Consider the following 18,343-nt stretch of genomic DNA (forward strand, 5'->3'; position numbering starts at 1 on the left):
TTCTCAATCATAGAATCTTGAAAACAAACTATAGAGTCATTGAAATTTTCAAGAATGAGTGTAGTGGACCCATAGTAGCCACTGTCCTGGTTGAAGAAGAAGAATGAGTATAGTTTTATTTAGAAACTTGGCGTGCACCAGTATAATTACTGATTATTTACTAGCCACTGTATATGATTCATAGAAATCTATACGCCTAATCAAGAAGCACGTGCAACAGATCTGTCAAAATGATCTTTAGTTCACAAATATTTTTTTGTCAGGAATAACTAAGCAAAATCCACTATTTCATCGGATCATCTCATATAAAAGCTTATGAAAATGTACTTATCTAACAGAATAAGCAAAATTCAGAAATCATCCGCGCGTCCTGTTTCAAGAAAACGTTCATTGGATGATATAGATGAGTTAACTTATATGCTTATGCTTGGGACCAAAGGCGGAGGAAGGAGGTCAACAACTGCCATTGCTAGCATTATGAAAAAAATGACCTTATCGGAAAACAAGTGGATTCCGGAAACAGATGCCCTTCCACAACATTTTGAAGTCGCCCACCAGATGAAACAAGATATTGAAGCGAAGGAGAAGGAGGAAGAGCAGGCGGAAACAAGTAGTGGTGAAACCATTGAAGAACAGGTGTCTGAAGTATCGATCCCGGACAAAATTAGATGTATTAAGTTTGCAAATATCGAACTTTTCGCTGAGATGTTCGTGGATGAGATCATTGATATATCTGTTGGTGAGTTGATAGACTTCATCACCAAAATCATGGATGATTTGCTATATTTATAATGCAATCAATCCTACTACTCCATAACTTTTTACTGCCATGATCATTGAAAAAATTTCTTGAAACAATCCAATTGATTTCGTTTGGAAGTATTATCACAACAGCTTCGGCTTCAAGAAAAATAAACAAATCTCAAACCAACCGTTTCAAATAATGTCATTGTTTTTGTTGATAGGGCGCAAGATTTGGGTTTGTGGATGATCCACTGATACCTATTTCCAACTTTTCAATTTTTTCAAATTACGTCATCCAACTTTGATCGTTTCCGATAAGAAAAAATTATATTCGACTAACTTGGCATGTTATGACAAAAATTAGTATTTCAAGTAAAATTATCGATAAAATATGATTTTCTCCGTGTCGTCCAAGCGACAAACTAATAAATAAATAAATAAAATGAAATCCTTATAGTTCAGTAGATTTATACATCTTACCTGGAAAAAATTCCGAAACTTACAGAGGTTGTTCGATGGTGCTGTGGGATGACTGTCAAGTTATCCAACATGAGGAGCCTTTCCTTACTTGAGGAGAGACGAAGAACCTCAACATTTTTGGACTTTTTTGGTTTTTTGCTCATATCTTCTAACTTAATTTGTTTTCTACCAAAATGTTCATTTTCAAAATTGTAGAGAATTAAATTTTCTTTAATTCTGTACACATAAACTTTTTTCTAAACCTAATTTTAACCGAGACACAGCCGATCAAAACTAGAGGAATTTACTCAAAATGGCAAAAATTGGCAAAAAAACAAAGGTTTCGACCCTCTAACTATCAATTACAATAGGTTCTATGGTAATTATTGTCATTACCTACTCATCAACATCGACATACTCAAATATAGGGAGGGTGGGGGGTTTGTTTTATGTAGCTCTGACCAAGTGCCTGTTTTTGTGAAGTGAAGTTAATTCAATGTTATCGAGGCATGTCACCTTACCTTACTATCAAGATCAACTATGTAGTTGAAATCAATAAATATTAACCAGGAATTGATTCAATAATGAAATTGGAGTCAGAATTAATTAAAAATAATTGAATTCTCTCTAATTTTGTATTTTTGTAAACTTTTTCCTAAGCCGAGATGCACCCGATCAAAATTAGAGGAATTAAAGAAAAATGTTGTGCGATACACTCCTTGCCATCGCCAGTAAAATTGAATTCGGTGAAGAAAAATTGCAAAGTAATTGATGCAGGATTCCTGCCTCATAGAGTGGTTTGGACGACTTCAAGCGAAGCAACATTCCAGGTAGTCTACCAAAACTACAAGGACTACATCAAAAAGCACTTTGAGAGCAATATCATAGGGTTTTTTATGGTTTTAGTAGTGAGATCAGCTACCAAAGCACCAAGGGGTTCCTTGCTGAACCCCTCTATGAAGTTTGTGTTTTCCAAGGCAACCTCAGTCAGCACCATCACGCAGGTGAAAACTTCGCTCCAATGACACAATAAGGATGAATTTTATAATTATGCTGAAGATGGAACTGGAAAACAGGGGAATCCAAATCAAACAGCTAATAGAAGTCGCTGATACTTCGAACGTACAGATTGCTGTTTCAGTTTCCGAGGAGCACGACAGTGTAGTCATTACAGTGGAAGGCATTGATTTTTTTTAGTGTTGCTGAATGCTTTGGGTTTTCAAAAAAAAAAAGTCTACTTCCAGAAAAGTGAAAACGGCAACACCCAACCGTCCTTTATTATTCCCACTCTTTCAAACATGGGCCTTCAGGACATACTTTTCCTTCACGCTATAAGTGGGTGCGAAAGCATCTCAGCACCCTTTGGTATCGAGAAGAAGATGGTGATATAGATGTATCAGATGATGGTTCCCAACACCACAACAACAACAATAGATGCTACACCAAAACTACTCCGATTCATGGGTATAACTAGGTGCACTACCGCTAGCTGCCACTGTAGAAAAGCTGGTGTGATGTGCTCCACAGTATTCAAGCACTGCGTGAGCACAGCATGCTAAAACAGCCCTCAGCCTGACACCTGCGAAGTTGATACTAAGGACGAAAGTGAGGAAAATTTCATCTTTACACCTCTTCTAGACATGTCGATGGACCCGAAACATAGGCTACGACGACGACGTCGAGAATAGTGCAGCAACCCCCAAGTGCAGCAAATTGTTGGTGGCTCCAACACGTTCTTGTACACAAATTGTATACCTATGCTTGTATTATTGTATGTAATACCATTATTCTTATTCATATCATTATTTCCAATTAATTCTTGGTTATTATTTTTTGATTTTATCTAGTTGATATAGTTGATAAGGTTCAAAATAATTATGGGTTGAAAGGAATTTACAGTGAGGTGATAACATTGAAATATCTAAATTTCACGAAAACATAGGCTCTTAGTCGAAGCTACCTCCCCCCTCCACCTCCCTTTGTTTTAATATGTCGATATTGATGAGTGATTACAATAATTGCCATAGAACCGATAGTAATTGATAGTTAGAGGGTCGAAATTTTTGTTTTTTGCCAATTTTTGCTATTTTGAGTTCGGAATTTTTTCCAGCTGACTCCACTTTTTTGGTTTGTCGGCTGGATTATTGATACAACGAGGAAAAAAAGATATTGATATTTCAATGAGAAGGCTCGAAAAAGAAGGAAACTACATAAAATTTCGTTCTCTTTATTTTTAAAGAACATTAAATTTGGCGTCGGATGGCGTTTGAAACATTGGAATCAGTTAAGCCGTTTAGCCGCAATTGACCGTCAAAGATAGATTATTTTTACAAACTCATCTTAAAAGTTGATAACCCTCAACTTCTAACGTCTATAAGTCGAAAAGGACTGCACCGTTTAAAAAATGCCATGAAAACAAACATGTATAAAATTTAATTGTGAATCAGATGCTTTTTGAAATTTGATCACTCCAGTGCTGATATTTGAATTTTAAAGCGGAAGAGTTCATAGAGCTTCTTACTTTTTTTAGAGTAACATTCTATTTATTCAACTCATATAAAAATTTAAACTCAAAAAATCATTATGAAGCTATGATCACGAAGTAACCATCCATCATTAATGCCTTGCCAGAATATCAAAGAAAATAGAACATAAAAAAGAAAATGAAAAAGTTGCTCATTATATCAAAGTATGTACTATAACTAATAAAAAAAAAGATCTTCACAATTTACGATTAACAAGGAGTCATTCACATGGGTCATACAATTATGTGGTAAACATTGATCCGACCTTTTGGGCAGAACCACGTCTCAGTAGCTCCTGTATTACACTGATTATCAGGAATTCGTCTTCTTTTTAGAGGGTCCGGTTTGTTCAGGGAACTCCTTTTCATACTTCAGTTCTAGCTGCTATTCCTCCAGTTCTACGGTTGATCCTTCTGTGCCAGGTCATCTTCGTCTTCGGAAGTACACGGGAATTCAGAAGAGTCGATAGTTATGTCATGATGCTCACCGAGTGAATTGAGGCATGCATGCAGAGGATTGCAGAGAGGCATTGCAGAGGATGCAAATGGCTTAGCGGCCATTTCACCTGGGGGCAACGACGCTAAGTTCAAAGTGTAATTACAGATGACCCTCTGAAAGAATTGATATCTCAGTTGGTTGAGATACTGCCTTTTGTTGCCTGAGTAAAATGCTGCAGTAAATTTCGCTCCAGCATCAGCAACCTGGTTAGGAGTGGCTTTGTGTTCGCGGAAAACCGAGATAACACTTAGGACATGAGGATTTTTGGCAAGAGTTTGGAAGAATTCGACCTTGCCTTGTCGTCATGGGGAAATAAGATGTGTCGTTTTGCATCTAAGGATATCTAGCTGTTGTTAGGGTTATGGATCATGATTTGCTGATTGCCCTGTCCGCGTTTCTTTAAGAATATGATGTCAATTAACTGTGACTAATCTTCGCTGTTGATTACTATTTGGTAAGTCAGCAAAACGATTAAATCTGCGTCCACAATAAACATATTATTTCCATGCCTGGATCTTTCTACCGTAGTTACAACATTCATTGTATCTCCATCCTCAACGGCCTGTCTAACTTGGATACCTGCACCTATAAACTTGTCTATCAGCATGGCATTAGACATATCTTGTTGTTTTTGTTGTCGAGGAATCGTTCTTTCATCGATTCATTGAATATCACAGAAGGAGATGACACGGTTCAGGTTCTACGGGCTCGTTCAGCTGACTTGGTGCTTTTTTTGCAATTCTCAGGGTACCCATCGAAGACAATACATCAATTATCCAAAATTCCTATGAACGTAGTTCAAGTACTTTGTGATTTTTGTCGAAAACTTTTCCATGGTATTCCATACAACACTGTGCAATAAGAAACTGCATTCACAACAAAACGCGAATCTTTTGAGAATACAACTTTGTAGAGATCTGATTTCTTTGTCTTCCACATCTTTTCATTATCATCGAAGAGCGCTACTGGACAGAGGACTAACTCAAATGAGAAATAGGATTCGAGTTCCTGTAGTGATTTCAAATTGAAAGGGATTCTGCGGAACATGGTATCTGAACTAATAGGAATACTTTTACCATTTATTATTACCTTCGAAATCACTGCTTGAAAAGGCAGCACTTTATTCTTTCGTAGAAGTTTTGAGTTCAGACGAAGGTTCCTGCGTTGTACTCCCTTAGCGGAAATAAGGCACTACGAACTCTTTCGGTTTAAAATTCATATCTCAGCACTGGAGTCAATGAATTTCAAATTTCAGGAAGCGTCTGATTCTAAATTAAATTTCATACCCGTTTGTTCTATGGCATTCTTCAATCGTTGCTGTCCTTTTCGACCTACAGGCTGACGCCTTTACAACCTCAGCTTGAGAGCTTAAAACTTCTAATGAAGTTGAGGATTGTCAACTTTTAAGCTGAATTTGTAAAAATCATCTATCTTTGAATGTCAATTTTGGCTGAACGGCTCAACCGATTCCACTGTTTCAAACCATCAGACGCCAAATTCAATGTTCTTTGAAGTGAACAAAATTTTATATAGGATGCGTGCTTTTCGAGTTATAAGCGAAATACTGAAAAAAGTGCGAAAATTTCGCGGTTGGTTTTTCGGCTCTCAAATCTGAAGCACAACCTAGAAATCTTCGCAAACTCAGATACCCGTAAGTCAGGAGCTCCAAAAAGGGTTAAAACGATTTCATGCTCTTGGGCAATTTTTAGGAGCTAGTTCCCTTTTTAGCACTAACTTTCCTGGGCTATTTTACTCGGTTCGGAAAATAGGAGGCTGTGAATTCTAACAGTTCAAATTACTCTATAAAATAATCTGATATTTATAATCTAGGGATATTTAGTTGAGGTACACCTTTCATGTTAAATTTTAATTTATTTCGTCTCATGAATAGACGTATGCGAAAATCTTTTCAACACTGCTCTTGGATGCGAGGGCGAAGGAGGTGTAACAGAAATTCCATGCATTTGCGATGCTACAAAACCACCTCCAGAAGAAAAGGCCTCTCTGGTTGACAACTCCAGTTTATCATCGGTTGAAAAAAAAGAATTTTCTGGTTGGCCAACTATCAAACATTTCACCGTCGACGGAACCAAAAAGAAGATAAAAGAATTTATGGGACAGTGGTATTTCGTGCAAGATTGGAAATATACGGTACAATACATTGGCAGCTATAGCGACACAGTTGCGGATTACCATTTATTTAAGGTATAGGTAATTAAAATATTCATGTTTTTCAAGACAGTTCTATATTATATTGTTGAATATGATGCATGTTCGGTTCTGACAAGACGACCTCTTGGAGTAAGTGTTGTTCATTTCAACACTTTTTCACCGTACTGATGAGGGCCGAAAGCCCGAAACACGTGCCTGCGGCTAGCACGAAATGTCCATTATCCTTTTCTTTGTTATTAAGGAAAAAGGGTATGCAAACGTCACTTGATAAGAATGCTCATCTTGTCATATGATCATTTGAATTCAGAGTTTATCCTGAAAAGTAAACATTTTAATCCCCAAATATATGCACTCATTAGATCAGAAATTAAAATTGTTTTTGGTGGGTTTCATAAAAATTTTATAGTGGTTTAGTCGATCACATCATTTCTGTGTTCAATTTCACTCATTTTTGGCATCTTCATAGATTTCAAAATACAATCAACCAGGAGACTGGTCAATCAAAGTTTTATGAAACCCATCGTAAATGTTATTTCAAAGCTAACAATTGAGATATAGATGTTTAGCTTTTGACTTCAGAATTAACTAAGCAATTTACCAAAGTAGCTCTTATGGAGCCCTCTCACCAGGCTCTTTGGAAGCCGGCTTCCAGTCTATTTGCATTCGGGCAGCTCAGGATTCGGCCGACTGTAAATCAATCAACTTTCACTTCGTTGATGTGTTAATGTGTTGAATATTCTCGAACATTGTCCGTCTGTTGCACAGGACGCTCGGTATAATCTGAGACTAGAAAATGTATCGTCATAATTCTCTCAATCTGGCATAATTAGTGCGTACATACAGATTTTACGATATTTTATGCAAAACAGGTTCACCTAAGGCCCATATAAAATACTCCATTCATTGCACATTACGCCAAATCGACATGCAACGGCGTGCAAATTTCAAACGGTTATCGAATGTTTTTTAGTATAAGTTCAACGCTCGACAAGCGCCCTCCATGTGAACACTACGCTAAAATTTAGCGTGAATTCAATGCGCGTTGAGCGCTTGTCATGTGAACCCTCGTGTGAACCTATACGCAAAGAAACGGGCTTGGGAAGAACTCATCTTGATATTCTGTAAAGGAAATCAAAATGAAGAAAAGCTCTTCGTTCCTGCCGTCAGTATAAAATCACCTTAGATTCCGTGTCTACTTCCATTTTCAACAAATGTAGCATTCAACGCGCACCCTATACAGAAATCTAACGTGCCTTCAACTCGCGTTTTGCGCTTGACATGAGAACCTGCGTTTAATCAAGTACTGAAAACAGAAACATAAATAGCACTTCTACAACAACTGCCACAAGAAATAACTCTTAAGTGGACAATAAACTACATCAACTTCATCATTTGATCATTCAACAAATCAAGCTGATCTTTTATTCGTCGTCAATTGAGCGACAAAGCATCCCACTGTCAAATAGCTGACCAAACATTAAGTTCTGTTCACAATTCACTAGGTTGCGTAGTTCCCTCTTGCTTAGCATTTGCCGGACTCGTAATATCTGCCTTGCGGTCTATAAATCAATATCAATACTTAATTACAATTTAAGTTACTAGTATCAGATCTCATACTGACAGTGTCATCGACCTTGATGAAGCACATGTCGCTGATATTACGAGAATAAATTATGTTATTGAATCCAAACTAAGCCAAGTATCCAGATGGTGCAAAGACAAAAAAGTATAGTATTTCCAAAATCACTTGGAGTAAGCCAGAATATTGCGGTTATACAAGGTTTGTCCAAATTTCTAGAATTCATTCCCAGGGAATTTAATGCGGATCGTCTCTGAAACCTGAATGTGCCAGTATGGTTGTTTCTATTGGTTGAAATAGTCCACGTTTCATAGGAGGAGTTTTTGTTTTTTTCATTGGCTATCACTTAATTTTCATTCTTATGATTCGCATAGACCAGTGCGGTCCGTAGGGGGATTAATGACATGAGCTTTTTTACAATTGTAGGGAAACCATCGATTCCCTCGAAAATATTCGAGTTGAATTAAATTTCGAACCAAAATGCTGAAAACAGAAAAACTCGGTGTAAAAACTTGGAATGATCAAAGCCCCACCTCTAAGGGATCCGTAGAAAGACTTTGTTCACGGTCGAATGAAAAACGGCCTGAATACCCATAAAACTCGGCATTTCAGGGCGAATAATTCAATTGAGTTCAGTCCAGTCTATAACTACATATGTGCAACACTTGCACCGACAACGAGAAGAGTAAAGATTTTCACACCTGTTCCCGAGACCGGCGAAAAGTACCTGCGACCGAACCGCAACGACCCAAGTGTCCAGCCGATTAAAAACGATTAGATCTAAATATCATCTTCTTCACACATTTTACTTTTTAGTGGGTTAGAAATAAATTGAATAAGTGTTTTCATCCCGTTCTTTTATTTCCCTTATTTGTCCTTGGCCGTGAACTACTAGTTAGTCACAGTATAAGGATCACAACCCACAAATTGGTGACCCCGACGTGATTTGCAGAAGAAGCGAATCCCGAAGAAAAATGTCACAAGAATCCCAGGTATCAAGAGTCGCCTTCCGGATGCCAGAATTTGTCACCATATATCCTGTGTTATGGTTCGCCATGGCTGAAGGAAGTTTCCACAGCGCGAGGGTGACACAGGACCCGACTAAGTTTGGCTATACCGTGGGTGCCCTACCAGCCAAATATGCGACAGAAGTGAAGGACATCATAATTAATCCACCCAACGACAAGGCCTACCACAAATTGAGGACGGAATTGATTCGACGTCTGTGTGCCACTCAAGAGGAGAAGACCCGACGCCTCCTGGTGCGAGAAGAAATGGGAGACCGTAAGCCCACACAATTTCTACGATATTTACAGGGACTTGCTGATTCAGCTTTTCCGGAGAATCTCATGAAATCGCTATGGATGAACCGTCTGTCCAAAAGCGTCCAGGAGTCGTTGGCCATCGTAAAAGACAGCAGCCTCCAAGAGTTATCCGTCCACGCAGACCACATCATGGAAGCATTCCGACCTCCCGTACAACTGGTGAACGAGACAACTAGCATCGAGGCCATCATCAGTGCTAAACTAGCACAGCTCACACTATGTCTCAACCAGGAGATAGCGACTCTGAGAGTCGAACTGGCAGCCCAAGCATACCGATCCCGGAGAGACAGGAGCCGAGGCCATTCCGAGCATCATCCAAGAAGTCATAGTCGAGGCAGACAACCAATCGACGGCAAGTGGTATCATTGGAGATCTGGAGCCAGGTCCACTAGATGCAGACAGCCCTGCAACTACACCTCGGGAAACGAGGGGGGCCTTCACTAGGGGCGGCCAGTGATCCCAGCCTTTCGAAGCACGCCTGTTTATCACCGATAGGTACTCCAAGCTGGAGTTTCTGGTAGACACTGGAGCAGATCTGTGCTTCTTCCCACGAAGTGCAATCAACGGCAGAGAGTCTACGTCCTATCAGCAGCGAGATTTCACCTGGAGGTTTGTCATCCAAACCCATCATCGGTGTCGACTTTCTGAGCTTCTACAATCTGCTCGTGGACGTAAGAAACCAAAGACTTTTGGACGGAACCACCCAACTCACAACTTGAGGAAAAGTGACTGACTGCAACATCCCAGAAGTCAAGACAGTCGACGGATTCTCCAGATACCATCAGCCATTAATGGCTTTCCCAGAAATTACCCGTCCAGAAGGATCCCCTGGACGAATCACACACCAGACCAGGCTTCACATCAAAACGACCAATGGACCACCTGTTGCATCGAGACCACGGCGCTTGGCACCAGAGAAATTCAAGGCAGTCAAGAAGGAGTTCGAAGCCATGCTCCGACTAGGAATCGCCCGTCCGTCGAACAGTCCATGGTCGTCCCCGCTACACCTCGCACCGAAGAAGGGTTCAGAAGAATGGAGACCGTGCGGAGATTACCTTGCCTTGAACGCCCGGACTATCCCCGACCAGTATCTTGTGACGCACAAACAGGACTATGCTCACATCCTCCAAGGGAAGAAGATCTTCTCTACCCTCGATCTAGTGCGAGCGTACAACCAGATTCCCCTAGCCGAAAAAGACATACTTGAGACTGCCACCACGACTCCATTTGGGTTATTCGAGTTCTCATTCATGACTTTGGACACAAGACCGCTGCTCAGACCTTCCAGAGATTTATCGAGGACTGGACTTCTGCATCTAGAGGAGCATATAGAACATCTTCGCATCATATTCGAAAGATTCCGAAAATACTCCATCGTTCTCAATCCAGCGAAGTGTATTTTCGGACAACAAGAAGTGAAATTCCTAAGCTACCTCGTCTCTGCTGAAGGTACGAAACCACCGCCAGATAGAGTCCAAGACATCCTGGAGTACAGCCAACCGTCAACCGCCAAAGACCTTCGAAGATTCTTGGGTATGTTAAATTTCTATCTTAGTTTCTTACCCAGAGCATCACAGACATTGGCACCGCTCAACGACCTTCTAGTTCCCACGTTAAAAGGAAAGGTGAAAATCCAGTATACCCCAGAAGCCACTACAGCATTTGAAGAAGGGAAGAAGATGCTAGCCTCAGCAACATTGTTGGCACACCCCAAGGATAGTGCACCTCTAGCCCTGGTGACCGACGCATCAGACATTGCAGTCGGAGCGACCCTTCAGCAAATGGTCAACAGCGAATGGCAACCACTGGCGTTCTTTTCGAAGAAGCTGTCACCAATAGAAACCCAATATGGAGCCTAAGATCCAGAACTGCTAGCCATCAAACAAGAAATTTCTGAAAGCAAATAGTGCTCCAAATACACCTAGCCAAAGTTATGGAAATGTTGATGGCAAAAAGAAAGAACAAAATAACGTAAGGCGGGAAGAGAAGCCAGGGGCATCAAGTGCACAAGAGAAAAATAGGAAAGTCCATAACACACCACATCTGCCAACTCATAAGAAGGTATTCTCCAATACTAGCGGATTTCCCCCAAAGACAAAGAGTACTGGTATGAAGCTAAGACCTAAGTACACATCAGAGAGGGAAAAATTAACTTCTACTTAGAACGGTGAGTAAATACCGGTGAATACATATTGTATATACTAAAAATTTCATTTGGAATATATGGAACTGAATTAATTTGGGTAAAAGGCTATTGAATAATATTAAAATTGTATTCTGTGAACTTACATGAATTTCTGAAATCGAAATGGACCCTTGAATAAGACAATATCGAAATGAGGACTTTGATACTGTTATCATTGAAAATATTAATGAAATTAATAAAATTAAGATTGAGAAAAAGTTCAATATTTTTCAGATGGATATAAGGAGCATAATAGTAATTTACGTAACAAGTCCGGAAAATAGGGTTTTTTTGGACGAATAGACAAAATTCCAGGACGAGCGTGAGCGAGTCCTGGAAGTCTGTGAGTCCAAAAAAAACATTTTCGGGCGTGTTGCCTACAATATTTTTTCGGCAACCATGTAAAATAACACTATCGCTGCTGCTTTCCATACTTTATTGCGATTGCGATAAAAAAACATGCAAATTTTTGACAACTAATTTCATATGAACTGTCAGCCGTTATCTCGATTGCTATGGATTCTATGATTCTTTTCCGGCCTAGTCCGGGAAGTACGTACTTTCCGGACTAGGCCGGGAAATGCTACTTTCTCAGGGAAAAAGCGTCCGGAAAGTGAGCACTTCCCGGACGGTTGCCGAAAAAAATGAATTTTGAAGAGTTTGAACTTTTTTTGGAAGAGACTATGATAGAATTTGACATAATTGTACTAACGGAAACATTTAAAGTAAATGATATCAATTTGTTCAATTTGAAGGGTTACGAAACCGTTTACAATGAAGGGAAATACAATAAAAATGATGGTTCAATTGTATGTAGGAGAAAATATTGTGTTCGAACACGAAATCGAAAAACTAGGAGATATCACTGCTATAGAATTGAATATGAAATACAGAGAAGAAAAAATTAAATTAACTGCATTATATAAATCTCCTCAATATTTCATTACTGAATTCAATGTTGGCACTTTATTTAGAGAAGAAAAAATATTGTAAAAAACATATTATCACTGGTGATATCAATATGAATTCATTAGGCAATGAATATCATGCAGAAGAATATAAAAATATAATCAACTATTTTGGCTTCACATCACTCATCAATGATTACACAAGGCCTGACAGTAGAACGTGTTTGGATCATCTTTTTGTGAAAGGTCTTCAACCAGGAGACTCGAACGTCTATGGAGTCATTCTTCAAAATTTGATCACGGATCATTATCCAATATTGTTGTGTACAGACCTGAAAATAAAAAAGAAATATATTATCATAGATTGAAAAATGAAAAGAAAAACATAATTAAATTACATTAACTTGAGAAATGCACTGAGACATATTGGGAAAATTTAAACAGAAATGAGGATGTGGATAATGGAACTAAATACCTTATATTTACTCTAAAATATTATATAATAATAATAATAATAATCTTTATTCCTGACTCTTAATCAACAAATGTTGGTGTCAGAGCCTTTGTAAATTGTTACAAAAATAAACTTTAAATTCTAATATATATAACACATAATTTTTTATGAGATCCTAGTTATTTTTTACATACATTTTAAGGTTTCTAACAAAGGACCCCGCACGTTTAGTATGGGAAATGGCTTTCCGTGAATTTGGCTGAATTTTTGATATGTTGTAGTTCTTGATGAACTGATCAGAAAAGTCCTTAGCCACAAAGCTCAAAAATGGACAGTTTTCGAGATATGGAGCTTTGAAAATGGATTTTTTGCAATTTTCGGGGTTTTTGCTCATCAATCGGGGAGCTCTCATTTCTGGTTTTGATGGAATTTGGATGTTCGGCGGCCAGAACCCGACTGAGAAATGATCTTCCTTGGTTATATTAGGCACCGCCATCGATAATTTTTTATACACTGCTCCACATTGGCTATGAAATGAGATACAAAATCCAAGATCTTCCATACATCTTTTCATGCCACAAGATGACGCCAGAATAATTCACATGACCGAGAAACGACATATTGTGAGATTTTTTTAAGAGAGACCATAATAACTGAATCCTCATATATCTGATGTCCAATAATATCAAATATGTTAGCCGAAATGTTCATAACCAGGCATCGCGAGCTGAATGGGGGAAAATGGGAAAATCATAATCATATATCCTCAGGGATAACAATTGTGATCGCTATTGATGTCATTTACATATGATATGTGATTTTTTTCTCACAAATCTTGATAATCTGACAATGGGGTGCCAAGACATTTTCCTCAGAATGTCTCGAAATTGATGATAGCATCTCACAGACAAACGAATCCGTGAAAATGTCTGCAGTTTTGATACAATATAGTACTATCCTGGTAGAATATAGAAGTCCAAGTGTTGGAAGCAAACTATGAATGGAACTTCCGATATTAACCCACAAATTCTTGATAATTTGTGGGTTAATATAATTTTTTTTTCTATGAACTTTTTGAACTTCACACATACGAATGAATGCTATCTAATAATATAATCGTTGGCGAAATGAATGAGTAGATCAATAAAAAACAATATAATAATGAGAGTAACATTCATAACAATAATGATAATAAACAAAAAACAATTTAAAATTATATTAGATTTCTTGCGATTGCTAATATAATTTTAAATTGTTTTTTGTTTATTATCATTATTGTTATTATTATTATGGATGTTACTCTCATTATTATATTGTTTCTACTCATTAATTTTGCCAACGATTATATTATTAGATAGCATTCATTCGTATGTGTGAAGTTCAAAAAGTTCATAGAAAAAAAAATTATATTAACCCACAAATTATCAAGAATTTGTGGGTTAATATCGGAAGTTCCATTCATAGTTTGCTTCCAACACTTGGACTTCTATATTCTACCAGGATAGTACTATATTGTATCAAAACTGCAGACATTTTCACGGATTCGTTTGTCTGTGAGATGCTATCATCAATTTCGAGACATTCTGAGGAAAATGTCTTGGCACCCCATTGTCAGATTATCAAGATTTGTGAGAAAAAAATCACATATCATATGTAAATGACATCAATAGCGATCACAATTGTTATCCCTGAGGATATATGATTATGATTTTCCCATTTTCCCCCATTCAGCTCGCGATGCCTGGTTATGAACATTTCGGCTAACATATTTGATATTATTGGACATCAGATATATGAGGATTCAGTTATTATGGTCTCTCTTAAAAAAATCTCACAATATGTCGTTTCTCGGTCATGTGAATTATTCTGGCGTCATCTTGTGGCATGAAAAGATGTATGGAAGATCTTGGATTTTGTATCTCATTTCATAGCCAATGTGGAGCAGTGTATAAAAAATTATCGATGGCGGTGCCTAATATAACCAAGGAAGATCATTTCTCAGTCGGGTTCTGGCCGCCGAACATCCAAATTCCATCAAAACCAGAAATGAGAGCTCCCCGATTGATGAGCAAAAACCCCGAAAATTGCAAAAAACCCATTTTCAAAGCTCCATATCTCGAAAACTGTCCATTTTTGAGCTTTGTGGCTAAGGACTTTTCTGATCAGTTCATCAAGAACTACAACATATCAAAAATTCAGCCAAATTCACGGAAAGCCATTTCCCATACTAAACGTGCGGGGTCCTTTGTAATAGTCATTATTTTCCACTATGTTCCCTGGTATTCTATTATATGCTGCAGTACTCCTATATACTGGCGAATCTTGTGCCTTGGTTGTTCTGGCAAATCTATTTCTCAGGGTTTCATGCTTTCTTATCTGATAACTATGACATTCTTTCACTTGTTTAAGTCCTATTAAAGTTTTCAGTCTTCTGTTTTTCACTTTGTAAATAAGTTTTACCTGTTCAAAGATCTTCAATTGTTCTATATTCATAATTGTTGAGTCCTTATATAGCTGTTCAGTTGGTGTTCGGTAATTCAGCATGTATATCGTTTTAAGAGGTAATGGTACCACTTGCGTTTGAGCGCATCTGTCAAAGTTTACCTATTCAGCTCCCTCCAGCCCCTCTGAGAAGCCTTAACTTTTCAGGATGAGTGGAGCAATCTCAAACGTTCTTCTGATTTTCCGTCCTTTTCTACCACATGTAAGAATTCAGATACGTTTGACGGCATTCAATTCTTACACGCCAGCCAATGAAATCGCAGCGAACGGTACGAACGGTTGTTCGAACATTTGGCAATGCAGCAACTTCGAGCTCGAAAGACAGGTACAGAGATGGTATTAGGTATCTTTCTAGGACGGATTGACCAGATGTTTTGAAAGAAAATAACTCGCTTTTTATGATGGGCAATAAAACTGATTTTAGAGAGGGTTGCGAAGTTGTGAGAAATATCAGTTAGGATCGACTATTATCAGATGGGTTCGAGAAAAAATGTATATGCTAAATTTGTTCAGATTCCTTCGTTCTTACGAAAATTAATTTGATTCAAAAACGTATTTAGTGGAATAATAAAAAAAATCAAAACAAATGCACCGAAACTTTTCACATAAGCGGGTCACATTCATTGAGCAAAATATTGATTTTCCTCATTATGGTTAGCCAAATCAAAATGAACCATCAATATGATGGTCATTCAAATATGATATCGGATGAATGATGGAACATGGGCATTTATGACCAATATTCATTTCAAGTCAGTTGTTATATCGTGTTGATCAACATGCTGAATATTACGATTTATTTATATTGAAGGCAAGAAAAAGTACTAAAATTTCCAAAAATTCTTATTTTCACAAACTGCCTTCGTACAAAAAACAGTTGTTATATCGCATTGATTCTCCATGTTCAAGATTACGATCCATGAATTTTGAAGGCATAAAAAGGACTGGAATTTGAAAAAAAAGCCTATTTTCAAAAATTGACCACGTACAAAAATCAGTTGTTATATCGCAATATCGCATTGATTCTCCTTACTCAGAATTACGATCCATTTATTTTGAAGGCAATAAAAGGTTCTCAAATTTCAAAAATCAACGGCTTTAAGCAGTAAAACTTCTTCCTTCGAAAAACTGTCATTTTCATACATAATTTTAGATTCATACTAATAATCGTGTCTCATTATTTTCGCGTAGGTGTGCATGCTATGCAATCTGCCCGCTGAACGCATCGCTCCCGTTCCCGAAGTCCCGCGTCGATCTGTTCATACCTTCAAGCTTTCGAAAAGAAACGAACAAGCTGGAAATCTTTCTATTCACCTAATACTGTTTACGACTCTAACTGAGAACTGATTCATAACGCAGCAACGTTGCCGGAATTATGAAATTGTAGGTAGTATTGAAGAATCTGGTGATTCGTTGCGAATTTATACAGTAGGGGCAGCACTATACGACGGTCGATTATTCTTTTTTATTACGAATTGATTTCAGCTCTTTTGAAATGTTTTTCTGTAGTTTTTTTTTTACGAATAATTTTAAAATAAATCAGTGATAAGCCCTTTCATCCATATCATCAATTCCTTTGCGGAAAACGAAAAGTTACCAACTTTTTTTTTTGTTTTTTCATTCGCAAATTAAAAATAGCCCGTCCCTGCCTTTCAGATCATTGTTTGAAGAAATTATCAGAAAACCCCATACAAATCGGTGATCTGCAAGAATAGTTATTCCCCTTTAAGTTTTGAACTGACCAGTCAAGTGGTACCATTCCCTCTTAACTGCTTTGTTCTGGGTCCTCTGTAGTCTATTCATTATATAATCTGGTGCATTACCCCAGCATGGCAGAAGATATCTAAGTTGCGGTTCTATAAAGCTGTTATAAAGTAATTTTTGTCCTTCGCAATTTAGTAGGTGAGCACTTTTTCTGATTGCTCCCACCATGGGTGAAATTCTAGCTATTACGCCTTCTATATGATTGTTCCATGTCATATCCTTTGTTATCTTCAGTCCCAGGTAATTGTATTCACTAACTTCTTTCAATTTTTTGTTATTTAAATATATCTCTAAATCTATCTTTTTTTTGTTCTTCTATTTTATGATCATATAAACAGTTTTTTCTACATTCACACTTAATTTATTATTGCACAGCCATTCAAAATATGAATCTAGATCACAGTTTATTATCGTTTCCAACTCTTCAACATCACTGCCTGACATGACTAGTACGGTATCGTCCGCATACATGAAATACTTTGATTTTATTGGTACATACTTCAGATTATGGACATATATTAAATATTCCAAGGGTCCCAGTACTGATCCCTGTGCTATTCCAACCTTCATTTTTTGCGTTTCACTCACAGTATTGCTAATCCTGGTAAAGTGTTTTCGTCCTTTAGAATATGTTTTCAGTAGTCTGTAGCATACCCCTCTGAATCCCATCTTCCAAATCTTGTCCAGCAGTATTTCAATATCAACCGTATCGAAGACTTTTTTCAGATCGATATAAACCACGACAACATAGTTATTTTTGTCTAGTTCACTTGTTATATAGTCCAATAGATCTACTGTAGCTCCCAATGTATTACTGTGTTCTTGAAATCCATATTGTTGTGAGTCAAACCCATAGTGTTTTTTTATGAAGTTTACTAGTCTAGTTTTTATTATTTTTTCGACTATTTTAGAAAAATGATTGAGCATTGATATAGGCCTGTAATTATTGACATCATCACTTTGTCCTTTCTTATGGATGGGGGTTATTTTTGCTGTTTTGAGTTCTTCTGGAAATATTCCAATCGTCAATATATAGTTTATAAATTGGACTATTTTCTCTCCTATGCACTCAAACAACTTGATAATATCTTGTTTAGAAAGGTTATCTTCACCTGGTGCACTGTTATTATTTAAGGAGTTAACAGCTTCTCGAACTTCCTTTAGATCGGTTGGCATTAGGTATATGGTTTTCTCTGTTTCTTCCTCCTTGAATTTCTTTTTATTTTTC

The 18,343-nt window shown here is 37.6% G+C and overlaps 2 protein-coding genes across 2 annotated transcripts in view; both read left to right on the plus strand.

The window, feature by feature from the left end:
* The first annotated feature begins 205 nt into the window (after window positions 1–205).
* LOC123671116 overlaps window positions 206–18,343 on the plus strand; it is a 42,262-nt gene continuing 24,124 nt past the window's right edge. The window contains exons 1-2 of the mRNA XM_045604803.1: window positions 206–739; window positions 6,118–6,437. Of these exons, the coding sequence (XP_045460759.1) occupies window positions 316–739; window positions 6,118–6,437 (744 nt within the window). The 5' untranslated portion in view covers window positions 206–315. The remainder of the gene's footprint in view (window positions 740–6,117; window positions 6,438–18,343) is intronic.
* LOC123672164 lies at window positions 8,952–9,746 on the plus strand. The gene has a single exon (XM_045606164.1). It carries the CDS (start codon window positions 8,952–8,954, stop codon window positions 9,744–9,746), a length of 795 nt encoding a protein of 264 aa, XP_045462120.1.

Source organism: Harmonia axyridis, chromosome 1 (genome assembly GCF_914767665.1).
Source record: "Harmonia axyridis chromosome 1, icHarAxyr1.1, whole genome shotgun sequence".
Lineage (NCBI taxonomy): Eukaryota > Metazoa > Arthropoda > Insecta > Coleoptera > Coccinellidae > Harmonia > Harmonia axyridis.